Genomic DNA, 24,635 nt, shown 5'->3' with positions numbered 1-24,635 from the left:
GATCTATTAAATTATTTACTTATAAAAATTGCAATGTTATTAAGGGTGGTTTTTAAGGGTTGAAATATTATGATATTATATCCTAAAGCATAAAACAATCATTATTTAACCAGTCAAAACCAAATTTTACCCATATTAAAGTTTACAATGTTTTTATATAATTTTTGACAATAAGGGGTAGTTTACACCCCTAAAAATAATCAACACCCTTGAAAATGATATAGAATATGAAGTACAGGGTATGATGATCCTAACCCCAAATTTTTATGTAAATTGATGCAAGCCGAAATTATTCTTATAGGATAAGTAAACCTTTTATACATAGCTCCGACAAGGGTAGTTTTAAGGGTTGAAATATTACGATATTATATCTTAAAGCATAAAACAATCATTATGTAACTAATGAGAAGCAAATCTTGATAATATTAAAGTTTAAAATGTTATTTTATAATTTTTTACAATTCGGGGTGGTTTTCACCGTTAAAAAACCAAAAGCGTACAACGGCTCAATATAGAAAATGAACTAGAGGGTGAAATGAGCCTAATCCAAAATTGTTGTACAAATCGATACTGGAAGAAAAAATTGCCAGGTTTTGCCATTTTTCCAGCTTCATTTCCTCGATTAATAACTTTTTTAGTTTTAATTATAATGACTAATAACAAATATTCAGAGTATTTTTTTAATTGATTAAATTTTAAAGTAAGTATTTTTGGACGTTTACTTTTTCTGTAGTCGAAATACTACAACAATAAATAAAGCTAACTACTGTTACATTTTTACATAAATGTTACATTTTGTAGGCCATAGTTTGCATTTGTTAGAGGAGTCAATTTTATTTTTTTAATGTATAGGGGCAATCAGCTTAAGTTTAAGTTTTTGGGGTCGCCACCCTTGTCCCCCGGCCTCTATCTTGGAAAAGGGGTGTAAAGGGGTTTCGCGCTATATCTCGTAAACTACCAACCCTACAGAAAATCTATTGATATATAAAATGGAGCAAATTAAATTTTCTACAATTTTGTTTGTATTACTTTTATCGGCAAGTGATCAACAAAAAAGATATAAACAAAAAGTAAAAAATTTTTTAACAAGTTTCCTCTTGGATTTTCTAACTTTTATTTCAGTTGATTTTACAATAAAATAACATTATAGCAATTTTGTAAAGGGTTTTTCAGTGAACAATTTCCACTATAAAGTTGTTTAATTCTATTTACTTATCAAGTTTTACAGCGCTCCAAACTTGACCATATCCTCGAATGCTCATAGGGATACAATAAAAACAAAACGTTAGGCTGACTTTTGGGGGAAATTATTTGTCAGTGGGAAAGTGGAAAAATCTTTACTCACTGTTGTCGGCGAACGTTTTTCGTCTCTTTATATGGCCGAAATAAAGACGATTCTCTGGAAACCCTGAGATGCAAACGATTCGTTAAAACAGTGACAAAAAATGCATTTAATCTCTTCTCACTTCCTCCAACCCCAACAAGATACAGCCCGTTTCCAGACTCCGAGTGTATCACCAGATTCAGTTATGGCTTGGTAAACATTGTGATCCAGAAGATTGGGACTGGAAAAAGCATGGAAAATTTTGGATACTAATCCAAACTTCCACGCCTCCAGTACCCTGAGCTTATTAAATTCATCTTTTGCAGATGCAATGGAAACTGGAAGTGCATGTGGTTGCCGAAAAGCACACCTCAAATGTTCAGCAGTGTGCCTCCATTGTGGTGGTGAAAGTTGCAGCAACATCGTGGACATATCAACGTTAATTATTGAAGAAAATGAATTGGAGATGAATTACCGACAATGACGCCAACTCTAACTCTCATTATATTATTATATTATCTTATTATCACCTCGGATACTGATTCAGATCTTGACTCGCAGCCTGGACCATCGAAAAAAATTAAAAAAATAATAAGTATGATAGATCTTTTTCAACATATAATAATAAATAATATTATTTTGTCTACAAATTGTCCGTGTATTAGGTCTATTGGGGATACCACAAAAAACGCGCCTCCAGACTCTACCTCAGATGTGGCGGGGAAAAGGGTCAAAAATAGCTTAATAATAGCATAGGAAAATTAAAATCATAAAAATAAATCTATAGATAGAAAAGGGTCAAAAATAGCTTAATAATAGCATAGGAATATTAAAATCATAATAAATAAATATATAGATAGAAAAGTAAGCCTTGTTTTTATTGTATTCCTATGAGAATTCGAGAATAAATAAAATTAAACAACGCTATATTATTTTACTGTGAAATGAACGGAAAAAAAGTTAAAATCAAAAGAAAACTTCTTAAAAAATTTTCTCTTTTTTTTTGTTTATAACTTTTTTTTTGGTCACTTGATGATAATTCATAACTAATGGATATAAAATTGTAGAAAATTTAATTTGCTACATTTCATGTGTAATTAAATTTTCTGTAAGGTTGCTAGTTTAGGAGATAGAGCACGAAAGCCTTTTGCACCCCTTTTCCAAGATGGCGACCGAGGGACTAAATGTAACATTTCAATGGACATTTTTTTTCGTTTTTTTTTTCCGAAAATTTCCAATATTCCCGGAAATTTTATATCACTAAGTGTGCACTCTCAAATGCGTTTTCAAATTATTTGCTTGATTAAATTGCTTAAAACAAATTTCACATTTGTAAGGTTTTTCTTAAGTGTGCACTCTCAAATGTGTTTTCAAATGACCTGATTCACTAAACGGCTTAAAACAAATTTCATACTTGTACGGCTTCTCTCCAGTGTGGATCCTTAAATGCTTTTTCAAATTATTTTTGTCACTAAACTGCTTACAACAAATTTCACACTCATAAGGTTTTTCTCCAGTATGTAATCTGAAATGTGTTTTCAAATCACTTGTTCTAGTAAACTGCTTAAAACAAACTTCGCACTTGTATGGCCTTTCTCCAGTGTGTACTCTCATATGTATTTTCAAAGTGTTTTTTTGGCTAAACTGATTAAAACAAATTTCACACTTATATGATTTTTCTACAGTGTGCACTCTCAAGTGTGTTTTCAAAATGCCTGCTTCACTAAACGTCTTGTGTACAAGGGAACACAACCGGTGAGTAAACAAGAAGACGTGCCTTTTAGAAGAAGATTATAGTACAAAAGTCCTGTAAAAATTGTCCTGTCCTACCACGCGCTAGAACCGCCACTGCATTTAACTATGTATAAATGAGAAAGTCATCTAACTTCAATTTCATTACCTATGTAACTTGTCGACTTTTAGGTATTTTATGGTCATATTTTTAGGTGTTTCAGATGCAATTGTGATTTTACGTTTTTGAATTCTCCTCGATGTCTTCTTTCTTTTATGAATAAAATAACTTTTTTAATTTTAATTACAATGACTAATACAGTAAGTAAATCGTTCAGCTGGACATAGGGAACATACATTGTATATATTTAGATACATAAATACATACATTGTATTATATTGAGACAATTGTGGCAACTGCGCTCTCTCGATATTAACCTCAAAATTGACAACTCATTTCAACTGGCACAAATAAACGTCAAAATGACAATGTAGTAGCTAAATATTTTTGGCCTAAGGGAATGGGAAAACTGTTTATTTTTTAAATTAATTTTTAAATAAAAACTTTTAAAAATTAAAGTAAAATTATTAACTCATTAATCATAAACATTGTTTTCGATTTATGTCTGGGCAGCCTTGCTTCAAAACTCACTCATTCTATTCGTTCTAACAGCTATATATTGCACTAAAAACTCGTACTCGAACAGAAACTTCAACTAACACAGGTCAGCGCAGTTGCCACAACTATCTAAATGTATATTCCCTATGTCCAGCTGAACGATTTACGTACTGTATCAAATATTCAGAGTATTTTTTTAATTGATTTAAGTACGTATTTTTGGATGTTTACTTTTTAACAGATTTTTTCTGCAGTCGCAATACTACAACAATAAATAAAGCTAACTACTGATATGTATGATTTATTATAAGAATTTAAATAAAAATACAATATTTCCATAAGTTTTAGAAAGTTTCCAATACGAATATTCCCGGAAATTTTACATCACTAAAGCGCGTGACACACACGCAAACGCTGGTTTAAAGATCGCGGACTTAAGTCGACTTTACATTACATGATTTATCATGTGATTTGTCATATGATTTGGTCATGGAGTGAAATTTACATGTTTACACTGTGTGATTTGTCATATGATTTTGCATTGTTTATACGGCTCGTTTTGTCATAAGCATTGTCATGCGGCTCGTCATGGGAAAAATCATATGACAAATCATGTAGTGTAAAGTCGACTTTACTCGGCTCGCCGTTGGTGACACACGGCAGACTTAGGTATATTGTCGGTATTTTCAGCACCTACGTTTCATTAAAATGAACACTCACATTTGACATTACATTTTACAAAAAATATCGTTTTATTAAAAAAAAATTGTCGTAATAGACCACCGTAGTTCATTTATTCGTTCACTTTTTGTAAGTGAGGTAAGCTGTCAAAATTATGATGTGAAATATATCACGTGTTTTTGATCTATTATAATTTAATACAATGTAGGCCTATAAATAAGTCGGTTTACTCAAAAACAAATAATCTAAAATAATTTAGTATAATAGCTTAAAATAGTTTTTTACGGTTGTCTAAAAAGTTATAAAATGTAACTTGTCTCCTTTCAACAATAAACGATTCAATTATTTATAGGAAATTTGCTTAATTAGTGAAAATATACACACGAAAAAAAAACGAACACACGAAGTCAAACAATATTTATTTTAAATCAATTTAATAACAAATACATAACAATTAAATAAAACAATAAAGTATTCAACAAACAAATTAAAAGTAGTTGTTTTAAAGTCAATAGCATACAAAATTTCAATGTAAAACGAATAATGTTTAACTTGTTTTTATTTTTTTTTGTATTTTGTGGTAGTCAGTGTTATCACCTCTAGTCCTTATGCAAGCTTCAGTTTGCGTGGGCACGCTCCTAATCAAATTATCAACATTTTGTTGTGGTAGGTTGCTCCATCCTTTAAAAGCAGCTTGTACTAGCCGTGCGGTGTTTTGTGGATTATCCCGGCGAGCTCTAATTTTTCTTTTAAGCATATCCCACAAATCCTCTGTAGGATTAAGCTCGGGTGAGCAAGCAGGCCACTCCAAACAAGGGATACCTTCTGCTTCAATGATGTCTGTAGTCACTCTAATGGTATGTAGAGGTCCATTATCATGCAATAAAATTAAATTTTCTCCTGCTGCACTTCTCCAGAGCCTGACTACAGGTAATCAACACACCTGTGAGCAGTTAAACTTGTTGATTGGATGAAAATTAAAGGAGTTTTTTTTACGGATCACAATTCCTCTCCAGAACATTACACTTTCCCTTGTGTCAGATAATCGTGGCTCAGTGGAGGATGCACTTCAGATTATGGAAACACCAATAGCAATTAGAGAATTTATTAATAAGACCGACACTAGGGTAATTACCCCGGGAGAACGTTGAGTATTGACTGTGAGTGGTACGCGATTTAGTTGAAGACTCTTTCTCTAGCTGAGATATCATAGTTTTATAGAAGCTGAAATTGTGTCATCGTTGACACGAGAACCGCGTGATTTGTGTATCTAACGAAGGTAAATAGTTTTACTTTCTTCAGCACTTTTGTAACATTTCCAAATTATATTGTTTAATATTGACAAATTAGTATCTAAATTAATGATCCACATTTGTAAATATAAAAACAAATTATTTCGTGCGATCTCCTGGGTGATATAATTATACTGTTCAATATCGGATATTAATTCTGAATATTTGGTATTGGACATACTGCCCAACGGCCAATCTGGCCCAAGTGTCAGTACTCAATGTTTACAAGTATAACATAAACATAATATATTTCTAACATGATTATACAAAATAGTTTAAGAATAAATTAATATCTCTCCAACCGTAACCTTAGATCTCAATGTCGGACTCTATTATTTAGATCAAAATTGGGGCTATTGGAAGAAAATGTGGTGAGTTGAACGTCGGCTTTGGAAGTCGACGGGGAATCGTCTTTCCGGTTCCTAACTAACGTGTGTACCTCGCGTTCGGGTTTCTAATTAAGTGGTTTACCTGAGCGACATTTGGGTGTAACAGGACAGTATTTCCATAACGCGAGTAGCCCAATTACGCTAAATAAGGCCAATGTGATTCTTGTATCGTTCGCCAAGGCCTGTGTGTTAACTCTTCCTCCAGACTCTCCTCTTCAAATAGTATAGGACGGAGCTCTTCTCCTTGTATGTTAATGTGAGTGTGTGGTGTCGTATTTAACTTACGTCGTGTCCTCGTCACCAATTGTGCTACGGGAGTGATTGGGGTCTTCAGGTAACTGGTAACCGCTGTCTCCACTCCATTGCTAGTGGGGAGTAGTGTAATATTCGTCGTTTGGGCGATGCATCGGGGTGAGAGTTTCAGAAATGTGACTCGTTCCAGGACTCTTTCGTTCCGATTTCCATCACAAATAATAAACAAGTGTATCGTGATCGGCGTGATAACTAGCCAGAGGTTGGGAGTACCCATCTTACTCCACTGAGCTTGTTTTATTGTCCGGGTCACCACTGGACATGTGCTATTCTTAAATCGCTCATAAATTTCTTCTAGTATACAGTTTGGTTTGGTATCCATGTTCATTATAGCCGTTGGAGAGCACCCTATCTGTGCCCTTGTTAACTGGAAGCATCTTTCTCTATCTTCCGAGGTCAATTCGAAGTAGTGAAGTGTATTATAATCTACGATCAGTAGATTCCTTGGGCGGCAAATGAATGCAACACTGACCCCTCGACCCTTAGTGGTATAGCAGTGACCTTGAGCATGTTGTATTTATTTCTCCCTGTCACTATGAAGTAGCCGATGACCGTTATGTATTTGTCGCTATGTATTTGTCAGCAAGCGGCTATGCTTAATTGTACGTTAAATATAAACATATATATGAGATTGCTTTGTAAAATTCTGAAAACTACGTATTCAGGAAGGTTGGACGGTAGTACAACGCAAAAACCGACCAAAAAACAACAATCGACCCAATCCAATTAAAGGAACGAGCATGAATGTATGTGCAGATCTTACAATGGCAACAAAACAATCGGCAATATTTGTATCTGGTTTTTCTCCAAAAACAGAGGCGCAACAGATACTCGATTTTCTAAAACACAAAGATCTGGACAATGAGGTAATATGTGAGAAAATAAAGACTAAAACAGACAAGTACAAAAGTTCTTTTAAACTCACTTTACCTGATAATAAAAAAGCAAATATAATGAGAGAAGATCTATGGCCAAATGGTACTATCATTTTCTAAACCTACAGACACGCTCTCTCAGAATAAATCAGAGTGGCGTGGTAAACCTTCAAAATTGAGTGTTATACACTTAAACACTCAATCAATTGGCACCAGCATCAATGTATTAAATAGCATCTCAAAAGAATATGAAGATTGCCTTGCTCTTTGCCTTACGGAGCATTGGAAAACTGAAGACCAGCTTCAAAATTACAATATCAAAAATTTTAAACTTGTATCTTCTTTCTGTAGAGGTACCAATGAACATGGTGGAGCAGCTGTATATGTTCGAGATAAATATGCCAGTACAGCCAGGGAGGACATTATTAGTTTGTCTGAAAAATCAGTATTTGAATGTGCAGCAGCAGAAGTCCAGCTTAATAAAATGAAGATCGTTATGCTATCAATTTACAGAACCGAACAACCACAGATTCTTATTGAGAAATTAGATGAAATATTGTCCGATTTGATTTGTAAAGATTGTATAATTTTTTTAGCAGGGGCTTTTAACTTACAATATACTACAGGACGCAAGATGGCCAGGTATTTTAAAAAAAAATTAAGCTCTTTTAATATAATTCCTTCAATAACAGAATTCACACGCATAGATGGTGACAAAAAGTCGTGCATTGACAATATTTATACAAATATTGAAGCTTTTACATCAAAAGTTTTCAACCCTCACACATCAGATCATTTGGCTCAGATAGTTAGATTTGAGATCGGTCGAGTGCCTTCGGTAAGTATTAACAAACGCCAGTTTAATGCAGAAAACAAACATTTCAAATTCTTTGTTTGTTAAGTCAGGTGGATTGGTCTAATCTCTTTGCATGTCATTCACAAATAGGAAGAATTTAAAAATATTATAGAAACATTATTTCAGCAATGTTTTCCTGTAAAAAGATTTAATAGCAAAAATCCTTAAGAGAGTTGGACAAGTGCACCAGAGGTTACTTCCTGTAAATCACGGCTGGATATTTTGTTCCCTTTAAGTGCCAATAATGAGCTGTATCGAGAGGACTGTAGGGCTGAAAAGCGTAGATATAATAAACTTTTGGTTGAGTTTCGAAAAAACTTTTATCATAAAAGGTTGGAAACTAGTGATAACAAGTCTAAAGTTTCATGGCAAATAATCAAAGAAATTAAAGGGAACTCAAAAAGCTCAAATGTTCTGGGCTTACAAGGTGAGTCAAATGCTCTATCCAATGAAATCAACACTTTTATGGCAAATGCAGCTATAAATGCAGTCAATAAAATCAAGCCGGTAGAAAACTTCAGCATTAATATCAGCACTGTCTCAGAAAGTATGTTTTTGTTTTCTGTTTCTGAAACTGAAATTCTAAAAATAATTCAAAATCTAAAAAATAAACATAGCTCTGGTCATGATGGAACATCTACAAATATCATTAAATATGTTGCAGCTGAATTAAGTTATCCTCTAACTTACATTATAAATAATTCCTTCACATATGGCTACTTTCCATAAAATTTAAAGACAGCTCTGATGAAACCACTGCACAAGAAAGGTGATCCAACTAAAGTGGAAAATTATCGACCCATCAGTCTTCTCTCGTCCTTCTCTAAGATTTTTGAAAAAGCTATGTATAATAGACTTGAAAATTTCTTCAGGTCAAAAAATCTTCTCAAACAAACACAGCATGGTTTCCTAAAGGGCAAATCAACCTATACAGCTATATTTGATTTTGTTACTAAAATACTTGAAAACTTGGAACTAAAAAACAAAACACTAGGAGCTTTTCTAGATCTGCCAAAAGCATTTGACAGTTTAGATCATCAAATACTGCTGATCAAACTTGACAAGTATGGAATACGAGGCCCAGCTTTACGTTGGATAGTCATTTATCACAGGAAGGTCACAAAGAGTTTGTCTGGAAACTAATAGTGAGAGAACACTCTCAGAAGCACTGGATCTCGTGTTGGGGGTACCCCAGGGTAGTGTTCTTGGACCTTTTTTATTTCTTGTATACATCAATGATCTTGCTGAATCTGTAACAGATGAATCATCTAGCCTTATTAATTTCGCAGATGACTCAAATTATCTGATTTGGGCCAAAACTGTTGAAGAGTTGCTCTTAAAAACAGGTGAAAATCTGGAGAGGGCTGAGAGATGGTTTGCTGGGAATAAATTATTGTTAAACTGTGATAAGACTGTCTTCATCTATTTTAGAACCATTCAGTCTCGAGGTCCGATCACGAATATGGTAAATATTCGATCAGACCACATAGAAGCATCCAACTCTGTCAAATTTCTGGGTACCAATATCTGCAGTGGTTTGTACACCTATTGCAGTTATGTAAAAAACTGAACTCTGCATGCTACTCAATAAGAGTGCTTAAAGAATACTTACAACAGGATACTCTTCTCACTGTTTATTATGCTAAGTTTTATTCTCAATTACGTTATGGAATCATGTTCTGGGGAAATGCAGTGGCAACATCAGAGCTTCTTATCATTCAGAAAAAAGTAATACGGATTATTCTTGGGATGAAAATCAAGAGCTCATGCAGGGGGAGATTTAAACTACTAAATATACTTACTTTTCCAGCCATCTACATTTATGAATGTTTAAAGTTTCTTTTTAAGAACCCTACATTATTTAACCATTACATCCCCAATCATATCCATCACACAAGAGCTCTAAACCTAACTATCCCTAGACACAGGCTTACTCTAAAAGAACGGAGTCCACTATATGCCTGTATCAAATTCCACAACAAGTTACCATCAGCGTTAAAACAAGAGATTCAATTTGGAAGATTTAAAAGAGAGTTATTTAAATATCTGGTCATTGTAGAACCATATACTGTGGTGGAATACCTAGAGTATTAGTTGTTTTTGTTTTTGTAATATGTAATGTCTAATTTTTAATTTTAATTTTAATTATGATAATTGTTCTATGTACTTTAGATTTATACAATCTCTTTTTTTTACTTTTACCTTTAATTGACGTTATTTGCTCAAATATGTAAAAATTTTATGCAAATAAAAATTATTATATTCTATTCTATTCTATTTATTAATCAATCTCTTTTTTTTGCAATACTACTATCTGTAATAATAGGTTTGTTCTAGCAAACAGTCAAACTAGTCAGAAACCGTCAGCAAACAGTTGGTCAGTGAGAGAACATAATACAGTCACCAGTGCTATCCCCTCTACTCGTGCTGGTCAACTATTCGCTGATGGTTTCAAACCGTTTGAAACTGATGCTAGAACAAACCTAATTTTAACTCGCAATGCTGACTGATTAAATCTTTTCAAGGTGAGTTACCTGTTATTAAATATTGTTAAATGGTGTATGTGTAAGCTAAATTAGTTTTAACTGAAAATTTGTATAGAGTGGATTATTATATACGCTCAATATTGGAGAGATACAATTTATTCAAAAACTTACGGTTTTCCTTCTGATTCTGGACGTTGCGGCTCTCCTGGTTCTGCTGTGCTCCGTCAGCAGTCCTGTAGTTTGGAGTCTCTGCGGCTTGTCCTGGCTGTGTGGTGGCTCTATGGCGCTTGATTGTCGACCTCTGGCTCTTCTTCGTCTATCTGGATCTGTGGTGGTGGCTCTAAGGCGCTTCATTGTCGATCTCTGGCTCTTATTCGGCTATCTGGATCTGTGGCTCTAGGGCGCTTGATTGTCGATCTCTGGCTCTTATTCGGCTATCTGGATCTGTGGCTCTAGGGCGCTTGATTGTCGATCTCTGGCTCTTATTCGGCTATCTGGATCTGTGGCTCTAAGGCGCTTGATTGTCGATTTCTGGCTCTTATTCGGCTATCTGAATCTATATTTGTGAACAGATCTGACATTCTTTTCTTGCTTGTCTTCCTCGACCTCTAAGTTTACGATTTCATGGCTCATCTGATTTTCCATCTGATTAGATTAAATTCAGACTGTTTTTGAAAATAGCACATTTTGTCAATTACCAATGTTCCAGTTTTGGTGATGAAGACACCAATTTAGGCGATCAATCTTGTGCTGCCTGGATAACTCGGGAACCCATAACTGTCTCCTGCTGTATACTCCTTGGTACGAACTCTTGTTCTTATCGTTTCAACTGAAACAGTTACAGCTGTAGCTTCCAAAAGCTGCCTTTCGAGATGCAGGTGAGAAATGGTTGGGTATTTTCCAGCTGATTGGACAATTAAACGATCGTGGAGAGCCGTTATTACTTTTGGTGACTTTCCCTTGCTTTATTTTTGAGCCTTCCTAGTTCCTGTTACCTAGCATATGTTTTGGACAGAACATGTATTACGCCTAGCTCTGCAGCTACGTCAATCTGAGCATTACTTTCTCCACAAGACCAATAATCTTTCCTCGTTGTAATTTATATAACCCCACACGAGGCATATTTTCGTTTTTGGACGCAAAAGTTAGTTTATTTATTTTCGTTCAACTTGCAAGTCAAGCAAATAATCTATACCTTACCGGGCTGTACTATCCGATTGTCTTATATATTTGTTTATTTTAAATAAAAACCTTTAATCTTCGCAACAATAACAAGTTTTTTCAAAAGAAATAAATGTTACTTTGAAATACATGGTGATTCCATATAAGTTTGGGTGTGTGTAGGTGTAACTTAAACGCAGTAAAATAACGGCTCGCGGCTAGACGCAGTGATACACGTACAGGCAAGAAGTAAAATTTCAAACTTGTTGGATCGACGGCGTACTTACTCGGCGGACTTAAAGTACGCGTATTTGCGGTGACATACGTGCGAAAAAGTCGTTGAGCCATAAGTTCGCGTGCTTGCTCACGTGTGTGTCACCTCTTTAAGTGTGCACCCTCAAATGTGTTTTCAAATTAATTGCTTGATTAAATTGCTTAAAACAAATTTCACACTTGTAAGGTTTTTCTCCAGTGTGCACTCTCAAATGTGTTTTTAAAGAACCTGCTTCACTAAACGGCTTAAAACAAATTTCACACTTGTACGGCTTCTCTCCAGTGTGGATTCTTAAATGCTTTTTCAAATTATTTTTGTCACTAAACTGCTTACAACAAATTTCACACTCATAAGGTTTTTCTCCAGTGTGTAATCTGAAATGTGTTTTCAAATCACTTGTTCTAGTAAACTGCTTAAAACAAACTTCGCACTTGTATGGCCTTTCTCCGGTGTGTACTCTCATATGTATTTTTAAAGTGTTTTTTTGGCTAAACTGATTAAAACAAATTTCACACTTGTATGATTTTTCTACAGTGTGCACTCTCAAATGTGTTTTCAAATTGCCTGCTTCACTAAACGTCTTAAAACAAATTTCACACTTGTGAGGTCTTTCCCCGCAGCGTCTGTGTCGTTTTAGATGTGTCATCAAATGTCGTTTTAGATAATTTGGCTGAGAAAACTGCTTAAAACAAATTTCACATTTGTATGATTTTTCTCCAGTGTGCACTCTCAAATGTGCTTTCAAATTGGCTACTTGTGAAAACTGCTTAAAACAAATTTCACACTTGTACGGCTTCTCTCCAGTGTGTATCCTTAAATGCTTTTTCAAATCTCGTGTTTCACTAAACTGCTTAAAACAAATTTCACACTTGTGAGGCTTTTCTCCAGTGTGCACTCTCAAATGTCTTTTCAAATCATAGGCTTGAATAAATTGCTTAAAACAAATTTCACACTTGTGAGGTCTTTCTCCAGTGTGAACTTTGATGTGTTCAGTTAGATTACCTTTCCGAGTAAACGACTTGAAACAAATTTCACACTTATAAGGCGTCTCTCCAGTATGCACTATCATATGTCGTTTTAAACTATTTTTCTCACAAAACTGCTTAAAACAAATTTGACACTGGTACAGATTTTCTCCAGTGTGCACTCTCATATGTTGTTTCATATAACCTAGTTGAGAAAACTGTTTCAAACAAATTTCACACTTGTATGGCTTTTCTCCAGTGTGTCTTCTCAAATGTTGTTTTAAATTACTTGTTAAAGTAAACTGCTTAAAACAAATTTCACACTTATAAGGTTTTTCTCCAGTGTGAACTCTCAAATGAATTTTCAAATGTGATGCATGACGAAACTGCTTCAAACAAATTTCACATTTGTAAAGTCCTTCTCCAGTCTGACATTTCATAAGTTCATTTAAATTATTTTTGGATTTGACATCTTTAGAACAATTAGAACTATTTATTGTTACTTCTGCGGAGTTTAGACTTATTTGTTTTTTATTAAACGGATCCTGGGGTAACGTCTCTATAATTTCCATTCGGTTCCTCTTGTAAGGCAGACCTAAAATAAAAACGAAATATCCAGTGAATTAAGAAGAATACTTATATTCAGTGTTCAATCTCAAATTAATCCCTTAATTTGTATTCTCACATTATTCTTAACTTCCTAAACTTTTATAGTTTCACAGTGTACAGTTGAAACATATCGAGTAATATTTTAATTATTAGAGTCCAGTGAACTCTAATTAGTGAATATTATTCTTAACTTCCTAAACTTTTATAGTTTCACAGTGTACAATTGAAACATATCGAGTAATATTTTAATTATTAGAGTCCAGTGAACTTTCTGCAACTTAAATAAATTGCCAAATCGTGGTATTTCCATTTGAACTTCCTAAGTTTTGCAATAGATTCCTCGATTAAACTGTAGTTTACAAGTTCATAGTTTTTGTTACCATGCAAGTTATTGATGATTTGTATATTTTGATGAGATTATAAATTAGCCAAAGGGACTATTTTGAGTCGCAGTCTATTTAGAATAGTTACCTCGTTAAGAAGTGCGTAAGTCATTGTTTGAAGTTATGTCACTAGAGTGTAATTATCAGTAGCTGTCATTAAGAGCAGTCTATTATAGAAAGTTACCTAACCACATACTTAGTTACCTAACTAATACTTCTTGTCTTAAGTCACAGGTTCCTAGCAGAAGGTGATTACAATGCGAAAAACATAGCATGGGGCTCAAGACTAACAGCGCCAGGTAGAGTACTATTATACCATCATCCAAGTAATGCAGTTGAGTTACCTATCTACAAACGCTCCATACTGGTCTAAGGATCCAGCTAAAATACCAGACCTACTTGATTTCTTCATAGTTAAAGGCACAGGAGCTGGTTACCTAAATGTAGAATCAAATCTGGACCTTTATTCTGATCACACACCAATAATAGCACAAGTTAGTGCCACAATTATAGAAAAAGAACTTCCTGTAATGCTATTCAACAAGAGTACCAATTGGGAACAATATAAAAACCAAATTAATGCAGAAATTGACTTAAAAATATCATTAAAAAACAGAAATTGAATCTGCAGTAAATCACTTAACAAACATCATCCACACTGCTGCGAAAAATGCAACACCAGAAATATAAAATCGCAAGAAAATAGCCGAGAAAATAAAACTCCGAAGGATTTGGCAACGTAATAGACACCTGACAAACGGGAGAAACTGTGACAAAGCTTCTAGAGAATTAAAAGAGCTTATAAATTAGCCAACTTCTAATAAGGCTACTTTTGTTCTGAACGTTTATAAAAAATTTCAACTTTAAAAAAAATTTAGATTGCAAAATTATTATGTAAAATCCATTAGGTCGATTTTAATGAAATTTTTTGGACTGTTTAAGTATGTTAGATACATTTTCTAAGCAAATTACAAAGGTTCTAAGTGCAACCGAAATGGTTGAAAAACATTAAATAAAAACAGGCATATTTTGCCCCCTTATTTTGAATTTATTGCTATTTTGCAGAAAGGGTAATAATTTAAGACATCTTTAACCAGTCGTACATCATAGAAATTTTAATTATCTTTAGTTGATTTCTGCACGACTTTGTTCCAAAATGAATAATTTTATGGTTATAAGCAAGGAAAGTAGAAAAATTCGATGTTTTTCGAAATTTTTAATTTCTTTATTAATGGTCCGGGCATATTTGAGAAGGAGCATACGTCAATTATTATTACCTAACCTAAGTTATAACCTAACTTTATTTGCAAACATCCGACCGTCACCTCTCACATCCACCTCAAAACAGATCAGCTCTTGTCTATAAGGCTTATCTCCACTGTGTTTCCTTAAATGCTTCTTCAAATATCTTGTTTCACTAAATTGCTTAAAACAAATTTCACACTTGTGAGGTCTTTCTCCAGTGTGTACTATCAAATGTTGTTTCAAATCACATGCTTGAGTATAAGATTTCCCATCTAAATAGTTAATTACAAGATTTCAAACAAATTTTACACTGGTACAGTTTTTTCCAGTATGCACTCTCATATTGTCGTTTTAAACTATTTAGCTGACAAAACTGCTTAAAACAAATTTCACACTTGTATGATTTTTTTGCAGTGTGCATAGTGATGAGTTTAATTATAATGACTAATAATAAATATTCAGAGTATTTTTTTAATTTAAATTTTAAGTAAGTATTTTTGGACGTTTACTTTTTAACAGATTTTTCTGTAGTAGGAATACTACAACAATAAAGCTAACTACTGATTTGTATGATTTATTATAAGCATTTAAATAAAAATACAATATTTCCATAAGTTTCAGAAAGTTTCTAATACGAGTATTCCCGGAAATTTTTCATCACTAAAGCGCGTGACACACACGCAAACTTTCGGTACGCGATGTTTAAAGATCGCAGACTTACTCGGCTCGCCGTCGGTGACAGACACGCAAACTTTAAGTACGGGGGGTTTAAAGATCGCGGACTTACTCCGCTCGCCGTCGGTGACACACGGCAGACTTAGGTATATTGTCGGTATTTTCAGCACCTACGTTTCATTAAAATGAACACTCACATTTGACATTATATATTACAAAAGATATCGTTTTATTAAAAAAAATTGTCCTAATAGACCACCGTCGTTCATTTATTCGTTCACTTTTTGTAAGTGAGGTAAGCTGTCAAAATTATGATGTGAAATATATCACTTGTTTTTGATCTATTATAATTTAATACAATGTAGGCCTATAAATAAGTCGGTTTACTCAAAAACAAATAATCTAAAATAATTTAGTATAATAGCTTAAAATAGTTTTTTACGGTTTCTAAAAACTTAGAAAATGTAACTTGTCTTCTTTCAACAATAAACGATTCAATTATTTATAGGCAATTTGCTTAATTAGTGAAAATATAGGTGTAACTTAAACGCAATAAAATAACGGCTCGTGGCTCGACGCAGTGATACACGTACAGGCAAGAAGTAAAATTTCAAACTTGTTGGATCGACGGCGTACTTACTCGGCGGACTTAAAGTACGCGTATTTGCGGTGACACACGCGCGAAAAAGTTCGTCGAGCCATAAGTTCGCGTACTTACTCGCGTGTGTGTCACCCCTTTAAGTGTGCACTCTTGAATGTGTTTTCAAATTATTTGCTTTATTAAATTGCTTAAAACAAATTTCACACTTGTAAGGTTTTTCTCCAGTATGTAATCTGAAATATGTTTTCAAATCACTTGTTCCCGTAAACTGCTTAAAACAAACTTCGCACTTGTATGGCCTTTCTCCAGTGTGTACCGGGTGGCCAACTAAGAACGGCCGTCGGCTATATCTCAGAAACGGATTATGTCAGAGCTTCGGGATAAAAAATTTTATGACAAAAGTGACCTCGAGAAAAGCCTGGAAATTATTTTTAGAATTGTAGGTCTACCGCTAGATGGCGCAATTTAAACAGAAAAATTTAAAAAGGAAAATTTGACAAAATTTTACCAATTAACAGGCATTCAAAATACGATCATCTTATTCTTCATAAAATTATGCGTATATTTTGTAATACAAGTTTTGGTCAATCTTTTAAAATAAGAGGTAGGGGAGAGTGGGAACCTTGTTACGGAAAAGTGCTTGTAAGTCCGGTTCTGCTTAACCGATCTTTACAAATTTGGTCTTGTTGTAAACAGCTCTTTACTGGCAATGTAGGAGTTATAATGTCGAAGCAACCTAATATGTTTGGTACCTGCTAGAGGGCGCTATTTAATTTTTATTTTAAATCTAGTTTTCCTTGAAAAATATTAAATAGAAACATACCGTTTTATTATCAGATTATAAAAGAAGAATAAATTAGCAATAAAATACCGAAAACAGCATGTCGATATCTTCTTCCAATCCGGAGATATCTTAAAAAACGTGTTAAATGGGAGAAACTTTTATGCATATTCTAATTTCGACTTATTATGTTACTATATTATTAGGTAAGTAGGTATATTGTACCACCATTTATCTTATGAATCAAGGACTGATGAAAAGTATTAGGAAACTATTACCTAAGTCGATTAATCAGTAACAGTCAAATTATTACACTTCAGTAATAAGTATAAAATAAATTGCCCTTTACATACCTACAAGCAAGGCTATGATTAACAAATGAATATCGCTTCTAATGTCAAAACTTTTAATGGCGTTGTAATTGTGTCTATTGTTTATGTTGTTACCTTTTTAATTAATTACATTCGTTAATATAAATATAAAAATATGATTATTACAAATGAAGAAGCTTTTGACATGTTGGCAGTTTATTTTGAATGTATGAGAAATGCCACTGTTGCTGCTAGAGTATATGCACAGCAGTATCCCAACAGACGACATCACGGTAGACGAGTTTTTATTCGAATCGCACAACGTTTACGTACGACAGGAAGTGTGCATTTACCTTTGCATCGAAGACGTCGTATAGGTCGCACTGAGGAAAATGTAATAAACGTTTTAGCGTTTATAAATGTAAACCCCCATTTAAGCACAAGAGCTATCGCCAGAAGTTTGGGAATAAGTCGAACCACTGTCCAAAATATTTTAAGAGACCACAGGTAACTTTAGTAAATCATATTCGTTTACTTTATTCGCAATTAGAATACGCCATAATTTTTATAGTTCATCCAATATTTGAATGATAGTTTGTAAATATTTATATTTTCCACATTTTGCAAAATTTTAATTATCTCAAAATTTACTATTTTAGATTGCATCCATATCACCTTGTCCTACACCAACATTTAAATGCTGAAGATTTCGATACCAGGCTGGATTATTGTAACTGGCTACTAAATATGATAGACGACAACCCCGAATTACTTTCAAGTATTATGTGGTCAGATGAGGCTACATTTCGTAGTGATGGCCATGTAAATCGCCATAATATGCATTACTGGTCTGAAACGAATCCCCATTGGATGCAGGAGGTTCGGCATCAGGGTCGTTGGTCTGTTAATGTATGGTGCGGTATTCTAGGTGGACAAATAATTGGACCATATTTTTTTAATGAAAATTTGAATGGAGAAAATTATTTAGATTTTCTAATGAACCAATTGCCACTACTTTTAGAAGACGTACCATTAGCAACTCGTCGAGACATGATTTTTCAGCATGATGGGTGCCCAGCACATTACTATAGAGGTGTTCGGAATTTCTTAGACCAAACCTATCCTGATAGGTGGATAGGACGTGGAAGCCTATTTGCTTGGCCAGCAAGGTCCCCCGACCTAACGTGTTTGGATTTTTATTTGTGGGGAAGAATAAAAGAGATAGTTTTTATTAATAGACCTACGACAAGGGATAATATGATTCAAAGAATACGAGATGCAATACAAAGCATCCCAGTAGCAGAAATTGAAGCTTCCGTTTTATCCACTCGTCGGAGACTTTTGTCTTGTATTGCAAATGATGGACAACATTTTGAGCACCTTGGGCGCCATTAGTCTTAGTTTTTTCTCAGTAATTACTATTTTGGAATTTACTTAGGTACTTAGTTTGTGTATTATTGGTAGTAGGTAAGTATAAATTTTAATTTATGTAGTTAAAAGCCAATTGTATCTGAGCATTTTTTTTTATAATTTATGATTTACAATGTATTGTTATTGTAAATTAATGTAATTTGTAAGACCTATGCAATTATTAGTTAAGTTAGTGGGTTTATAACTACTGTTAAGTTAAGCATAAAAGTTTCTCCCATTTAACACGTTTTTTAAGATATCTCCGGATTGGAAGAAGATATCGACATGCTGTTTTCGGTATTTTATTGCTAATTTATTCTTCTTTTATAATCTGATAATAAAACGGTATGTTTCTATTTAATATTTTTCAAGGAAAACTAGATTTAAAATAAAAATTAAATAGCGCCCTCTAGCAGGTACCAAACATATTAGGTTGCTTCGACATTATAACTCCTACATTGCCAGTAAAGAGCTGTTTACAACAAGACCAAATTTGTAAAGATCGGTTAAGCAGAACCGGACTTACAAGCACTTTTCCGTAACAAGGTTCCCACTCTCCCCTACCTCTTATTTTAAAAGATTGACCAAAACTTGTATTACAAAATATACGCATAATTTTATGAAGAATAAGATGATCGTATTTTGAATGCCTGTTAATTGGTAAAATTTTGTCAAATTTTCCTTTTTAAATTTTTCTGTTTAAATTGCGCCATCTAGCGGTAGACCTACAATTCTAAAAATAATTTCCAGGCTTTTCTCGAGGTCACTTTTGTCATAAAATTTTTTATCCCGAAGCTCTGACATAATCCGTTTCTGAGATATAGCCGACGGCCGTTCTTAGTTGGCCACCCGGTACTATCATATGTCGTTTTAAACTATTTTTCTCACAAAACTGCTTAAAACAAATTTGACACTGGTAGTTTTTCTCCAGTGTGCACTCTCAAATGTCGTTTCAAATCACAGGCTTGAATAAATTGCTTAAAATAAATTTTCACACTTGTGAGGTCTTTCTTCCAGTGTGAATTTTCATGTGTTCAGTTAGATTATCTTTTCGAGCAAACGACTTGAAACAAATTTCACACTTATAATGCGTTTCTCCAGTATGCACTGTCATTTTGTCGTTTTAAACTATTTTTCTCACAAAACTGCTTACAACAAATTTGACACAGGTACAGTTTTTCACCAGTGTGCACTCTCAAATGTTGTTTCATATGGCCTAGTTAAGAAAACTGTTTCAAACAAATTTCACACTTGTATGGCTTTTTCCCAGTGTGCCTTCTTAAATGTGTTTTAAAATTTTATTACCTGCTTGAATAAATTGCTTAAAACAAATTTCACACTTCTAAGGTTTTTCTCCAGTGTGCACTCTCAAATGAATTTTCAAATGTGACGCATGACGAAACTGCTTCAAACAAGTTTCACATTTGTAATGTCCTTCTCCAGTCTGACATTTCATAAGTTCATTTAAATTATTTTTGGAATTAACATCTTTGAAACAATTAGAATTGCTTATTGTTACTTCTTCGGAGTTTAGACTTCGGTTTGTTTTTTATTAAACGAATCCTCGGGCAACGTCTCTATAATTTCCATTCGGTTCCTCTTGAAAGACAGGCAAAAAAAAACGAAATATCCAGCGAATTTAGAGGAATACTTTATAATTATACCTAATCTCCGTTTACATTAGAATCAGTATGGTTGTATATTGCAAGCGGGATTGCCATTCTGTTAATTATCATAAATAAATGCTTCTTTAGTATTTCACAGCAGTTAACAGCGATAATCCTCTAAAAGTACCTGTCTAATACTACTATCCTACGTACACTGAATCTAATGTCTGACATGCAATATAGATGAGCATTTAACATTTAACTATGTATAAATCAGAAAAAGTCATCTAACTTCAATTTCATTACCTATGTAAGTTGTCGACGTTTAGGTATTTTATGGTAATATTTTTTGTGTTTAAGATGCAATTGTGATTAAAAAAAAACTATCTACAGTGTGGGGCATTAGTGTAACAAATTCCAATTATTCGTTTGTCGTAAGAGATGCGAACAAAAGTTATGTAGGTAAAAGATAGGGTACAGATATGACCCTAATTTAAAAATATTTTCAAATATACAGAGCCACTCGTATTGATAGCGTGACACAAACTTATGTTTTTTATATGGAACACACTGCATTTTTACATTTTTGAATTCTCCTCGATGTCTTCTTTCTTTTATAAATAAAATAACTTTTTTAGTTTTAATTATAATGACTAATATCAAATATTCAGAGTATTTTTTTAATTGATTAAATTTTAAGTACGTATTTTTGGATGTTTACTTTTTAACAGATTTTTTCTGCAGTCGGAATACTACAACAATAAATAAAGCTAACTACTGATTTGTATAATTTATTATTAGTATAGTATAGTTGATCCAAAAGATGGCCTAACCCAGACATCCAAAGTGAAAGTTATCCTTCAACACCAGATTGTTCTATATGGTCCACACAATGTCCAGAAAAAAGTCACACCATTTTGAGCGTCGGGTTTGGGGGGGAGAGGGGGGAGAAATCGGTAAATTCGTAGTTTTTTACGTTTTTCGTCAATATTTCTAAAACTATACGGTTTAGCATGAACAACCTTCTATACAAAATTGTTCTACATTAAATTTGAAAAAAAAGGGCCTATGCATAACCTTTCTAAAATGCATGGTTCCCAAGTTACGGAGGTAGTATAGTATAACTGGTCCAAAAAACGGCCTAACCCAAACATCCAAAGTAAAAGTTTTCCTCCAACACCAAATTGTTCTATATGGTCCACATATTGTTCAGTAAAAAGTTACACCATTTTGAGTGTCCGGTTTGGGGCTTTGGGGGGCAGATGGGGGAGAAGTCGGTAAATTAGTAGTTTTTTTACGTTTTTCGTCAATATTTCTAAAACTATGCTTTAGCGTAAACAATGTTATATACAAAAATATTCTACATGAAATTTAAAACAAAACATCTTGTATACATAATTGTTATAACATCAACGGTTCCAGAGTTACGGAGGGTGAAAAGTCGAGGTTTTCGATACTTTTTATATTTTTTGGGCAATGTATGGTATAACTCTATACCAAAAGCCCAGACATCAAAGTGAAAGTTATCCTCCAACACCAAATTGTTCTATATGGTCCACATAATGTTCAGAAAAAAGTCACACCATTTTGAGCGTCGGGTTTGTGGGGGAGAGCGGGGATAAATCGGTAAATATAAAAAGTATCGAAAACCTCCACTTTTCACCCTCCGTAACTCTGGAACCGTTGATTTTATAACAATTATGTATAAAACCTTTTTTGTTTTAAATTTTATGTAGAACATTTTTCTATAGAAGATTCTTTACGCTAAAGCATAGTTTTAGAGATATTGACGAAAAACGTAAAAAAACTACTAATTACCGACTTCTCCCCCATCTCCCCCCCCCCCCCCCCAAACTGGACGCTCAAAATGGTGTAACTTTTTACTAAACAGTATGGACCATATAGAACAATTTGGTGTTAAAGGAAAACTTTTAATTTGGATGTCTGGGTTAAGCCTTTTTTTGAACCAATTATACTATACTACCTCCGTAACTTTGGAACCGTTCATTTTAGAAGGGTTATGCATAGGGCCTTTGTTATTTCAAATTTAATGTAGAACAATTTTGTATAGAAGGTTGTTCATGCTAAACCGCATAGTTTAGGAATACTTAAAAAACTACAAATTTACAGATTTCTCCCCCCTCTCCCCCCCCCTAAACCCGACGCTCAAAATGGTGTGACTTTTTTCTGAACATTATCTGGACCATATAGAATAATTTGGTGTTGGAGGATTACTTTCACTTTGGATGTCTGGGTTTGGGTCTAACTAATACCATACTATATAAGAATTTAAATAAAAATACAATATTTCCATAAGTTTCAAAAAGTTTCCAATACTCGAAAAATTTTAATACAAATTTTGTCCTGGTAAAAGGTATATTGGTTTAAAAAGCACCTATAGGGCTACAAACATAAACAAAACGTTTTCGCTCTGTAATAAGAGCATCATCAGTGTTACAAGCACATGGTGAGCGACCCAAAAATACAAAGGTTGAAACCTTTTACAAATAGACTAAAAGTATTATATAAATACAAACATCCTAAAATTCAAAGGATGGATAAAATTCCTATGGATGCGGCTTTAGGGCAACATATGACTCCCACAGGTGGTAAGTGGGTTAATGAATTAGGTCATTATGTTATAAGAGGTGACAGGCAACTAGTGTTGAAATTCATTTTTCCTTGTGGATTTTTTTCCAATACTCGTATTCCCGGAAATTTTTTATCACAAAGTGTGCACTCTCAAATGTGTTTTCAAATTATTTGCTTGATTAAATTGCTTAAAACAAATTTCACACTTGTACGGCTTCTCTCCAGTGTGGATCCTTAAATGCTTTTTCAAATTATTTTTGTCACTAAACTGCTTACAACAAATTTCACACTCATAAGGTTTTTCTCCAGTATGTAATCTGAAATGTGTTTTCAAATCACTGGTTCTAGTAAACTGCTTAAAACAAACTTCGCACTTGTATGGCCTTTCTCCAGTGTGTACTCTCATATGTATTTTCAAAGTGTTTTTTTGGCTAAACTGATTAAAGCAAATTTCACACTTGTATGATTTTTCTACAGTGTGCACTCTCAAGTGCGTTTTCAAATTGCCTGCCTCACTAAACGTCTTAAAACAAATTTCACACTTATGAGGTTTTTCTTCAGTGTGAACTTTCATGTGTTCAGTTAAATTATCTTTTCGAGCAAACGACTTGAAACAAATTTCACACTTGTAAGGCGTTTCTCCAGTGTGCACTCTCATATGTCGTTTTAAACTATTTGGCCGAAAAAACTGCTTAAAACAGATTTCACACTTGTGAGGTCTTTCTCCAGTGTGAACGTTCAAATGCCTTTTCAAACTTCTTGATTCAGTAAATTCCTTAAAACAAATTTCACATTTGTAAAGTCTTGCTCCAGTCTGACATTTCATAAGTTCATTTAAATTATTTTTGGATTTAACATCTTTAGAATAATTAGAATTGCTTATTGTTACTTCTTTGGAGTGTAGACTTATTTTTGTTTTATTAAACGAATCCTCTGGTAACATCTCTATAATTTCCATTCGGTTCCTCTTGTAAGACAGACCTAAAATAAAAACGAAATATCCAGTGAATTTAGAAGAATGCTTATACCTAGTGTTCAATCTCAAATTAATCCCTTAATTTGTATTCTCACATTATTCTTAACTTCCTAAACTTACACAGTATCACACTGTACCATTGAAACATATCGAGTAATATTTTAATTATTAGAGTCCAGTGAACTTTAATTAGTGAATATTAGTCCAGTGAATATTATTCTTAACTTCCTAAACTTTTATAGTTTCACAGTGTACAATTGAAACATATCGAGTAATATTTTAATTATGAGTCCAGTGAACTTTCTGCAACTTAAATAAATTGCCAAATCGTGGTATTTAGATTTGAACTTCCTAAGTTTTGCAATAGTTTTCTCGATTAAACTGTAGTTTATAAGTTCATAGTTCTTGTTACCATGCAAGTTATTGATGATTTGTATATTTTGATGAGATTATAAATTAGCCAAAGGGACTATTTTGAGT

The 24,635-nt window shown here is 33.6% G+C and overlaps 1 protein-coding gene across 7 annotated transcripts in view; it reads right to left on the bottom strand.

The window, feature by feature from the left end:
• LOC114342772 (zinc finger protein 665-like) overlaps positions 1–24,635 on the bottom strand; it is a 135,370-nt gene that overhangs the window by 7,561 nt on the left and 103,174 nt on the right. For 4 of the 7 annotated variants that reach the window (XM_050653409.1, XM_050653410.1, XM_028293561.2 and 1 more), the window contains exon 4: positions 3,960–13,560. The exons of 1 other annotated variant lie outside the window; for it this stretch is intronic. In XM_050653409.1, coding sequence (XP_050509366.1) covers positions 12,110–13,560 — 1,451 coding nt within the window. In that variant the 3' untranslated portion in view covers positions 3,960–12,109. Of the gene's footprint in view, positions 1–3,959; positions 13,561–22,806; positions 24,161–24,635 lie in introns of those variants that run through there. 2 more of the 7 variants (XR_007698629.1, XM_050653414.1) reach the window with 2 other exon arrangements.

Source organism: Diabrotica virgifera, chromosome 6 (assembly GCF_917563875.1).
Source record: "Diabrotica virgifera virgifera chromosome 6, PGI_DIABVI_V3a".
In the NCBI taxonomy this organism is placed as follows: domain Eukaryota; kingdom Metazoa; phylum Arthropoda; class Insecta; order Coleoptera; family Chrysomelidae; genus Diabrotica; species Diabrotica virgifera.
The sequence above is the reverse complement of the archived record's forward strand: the minus strand, read 5'-3'. Positions and strand labels throughout refer to the sequence as shown.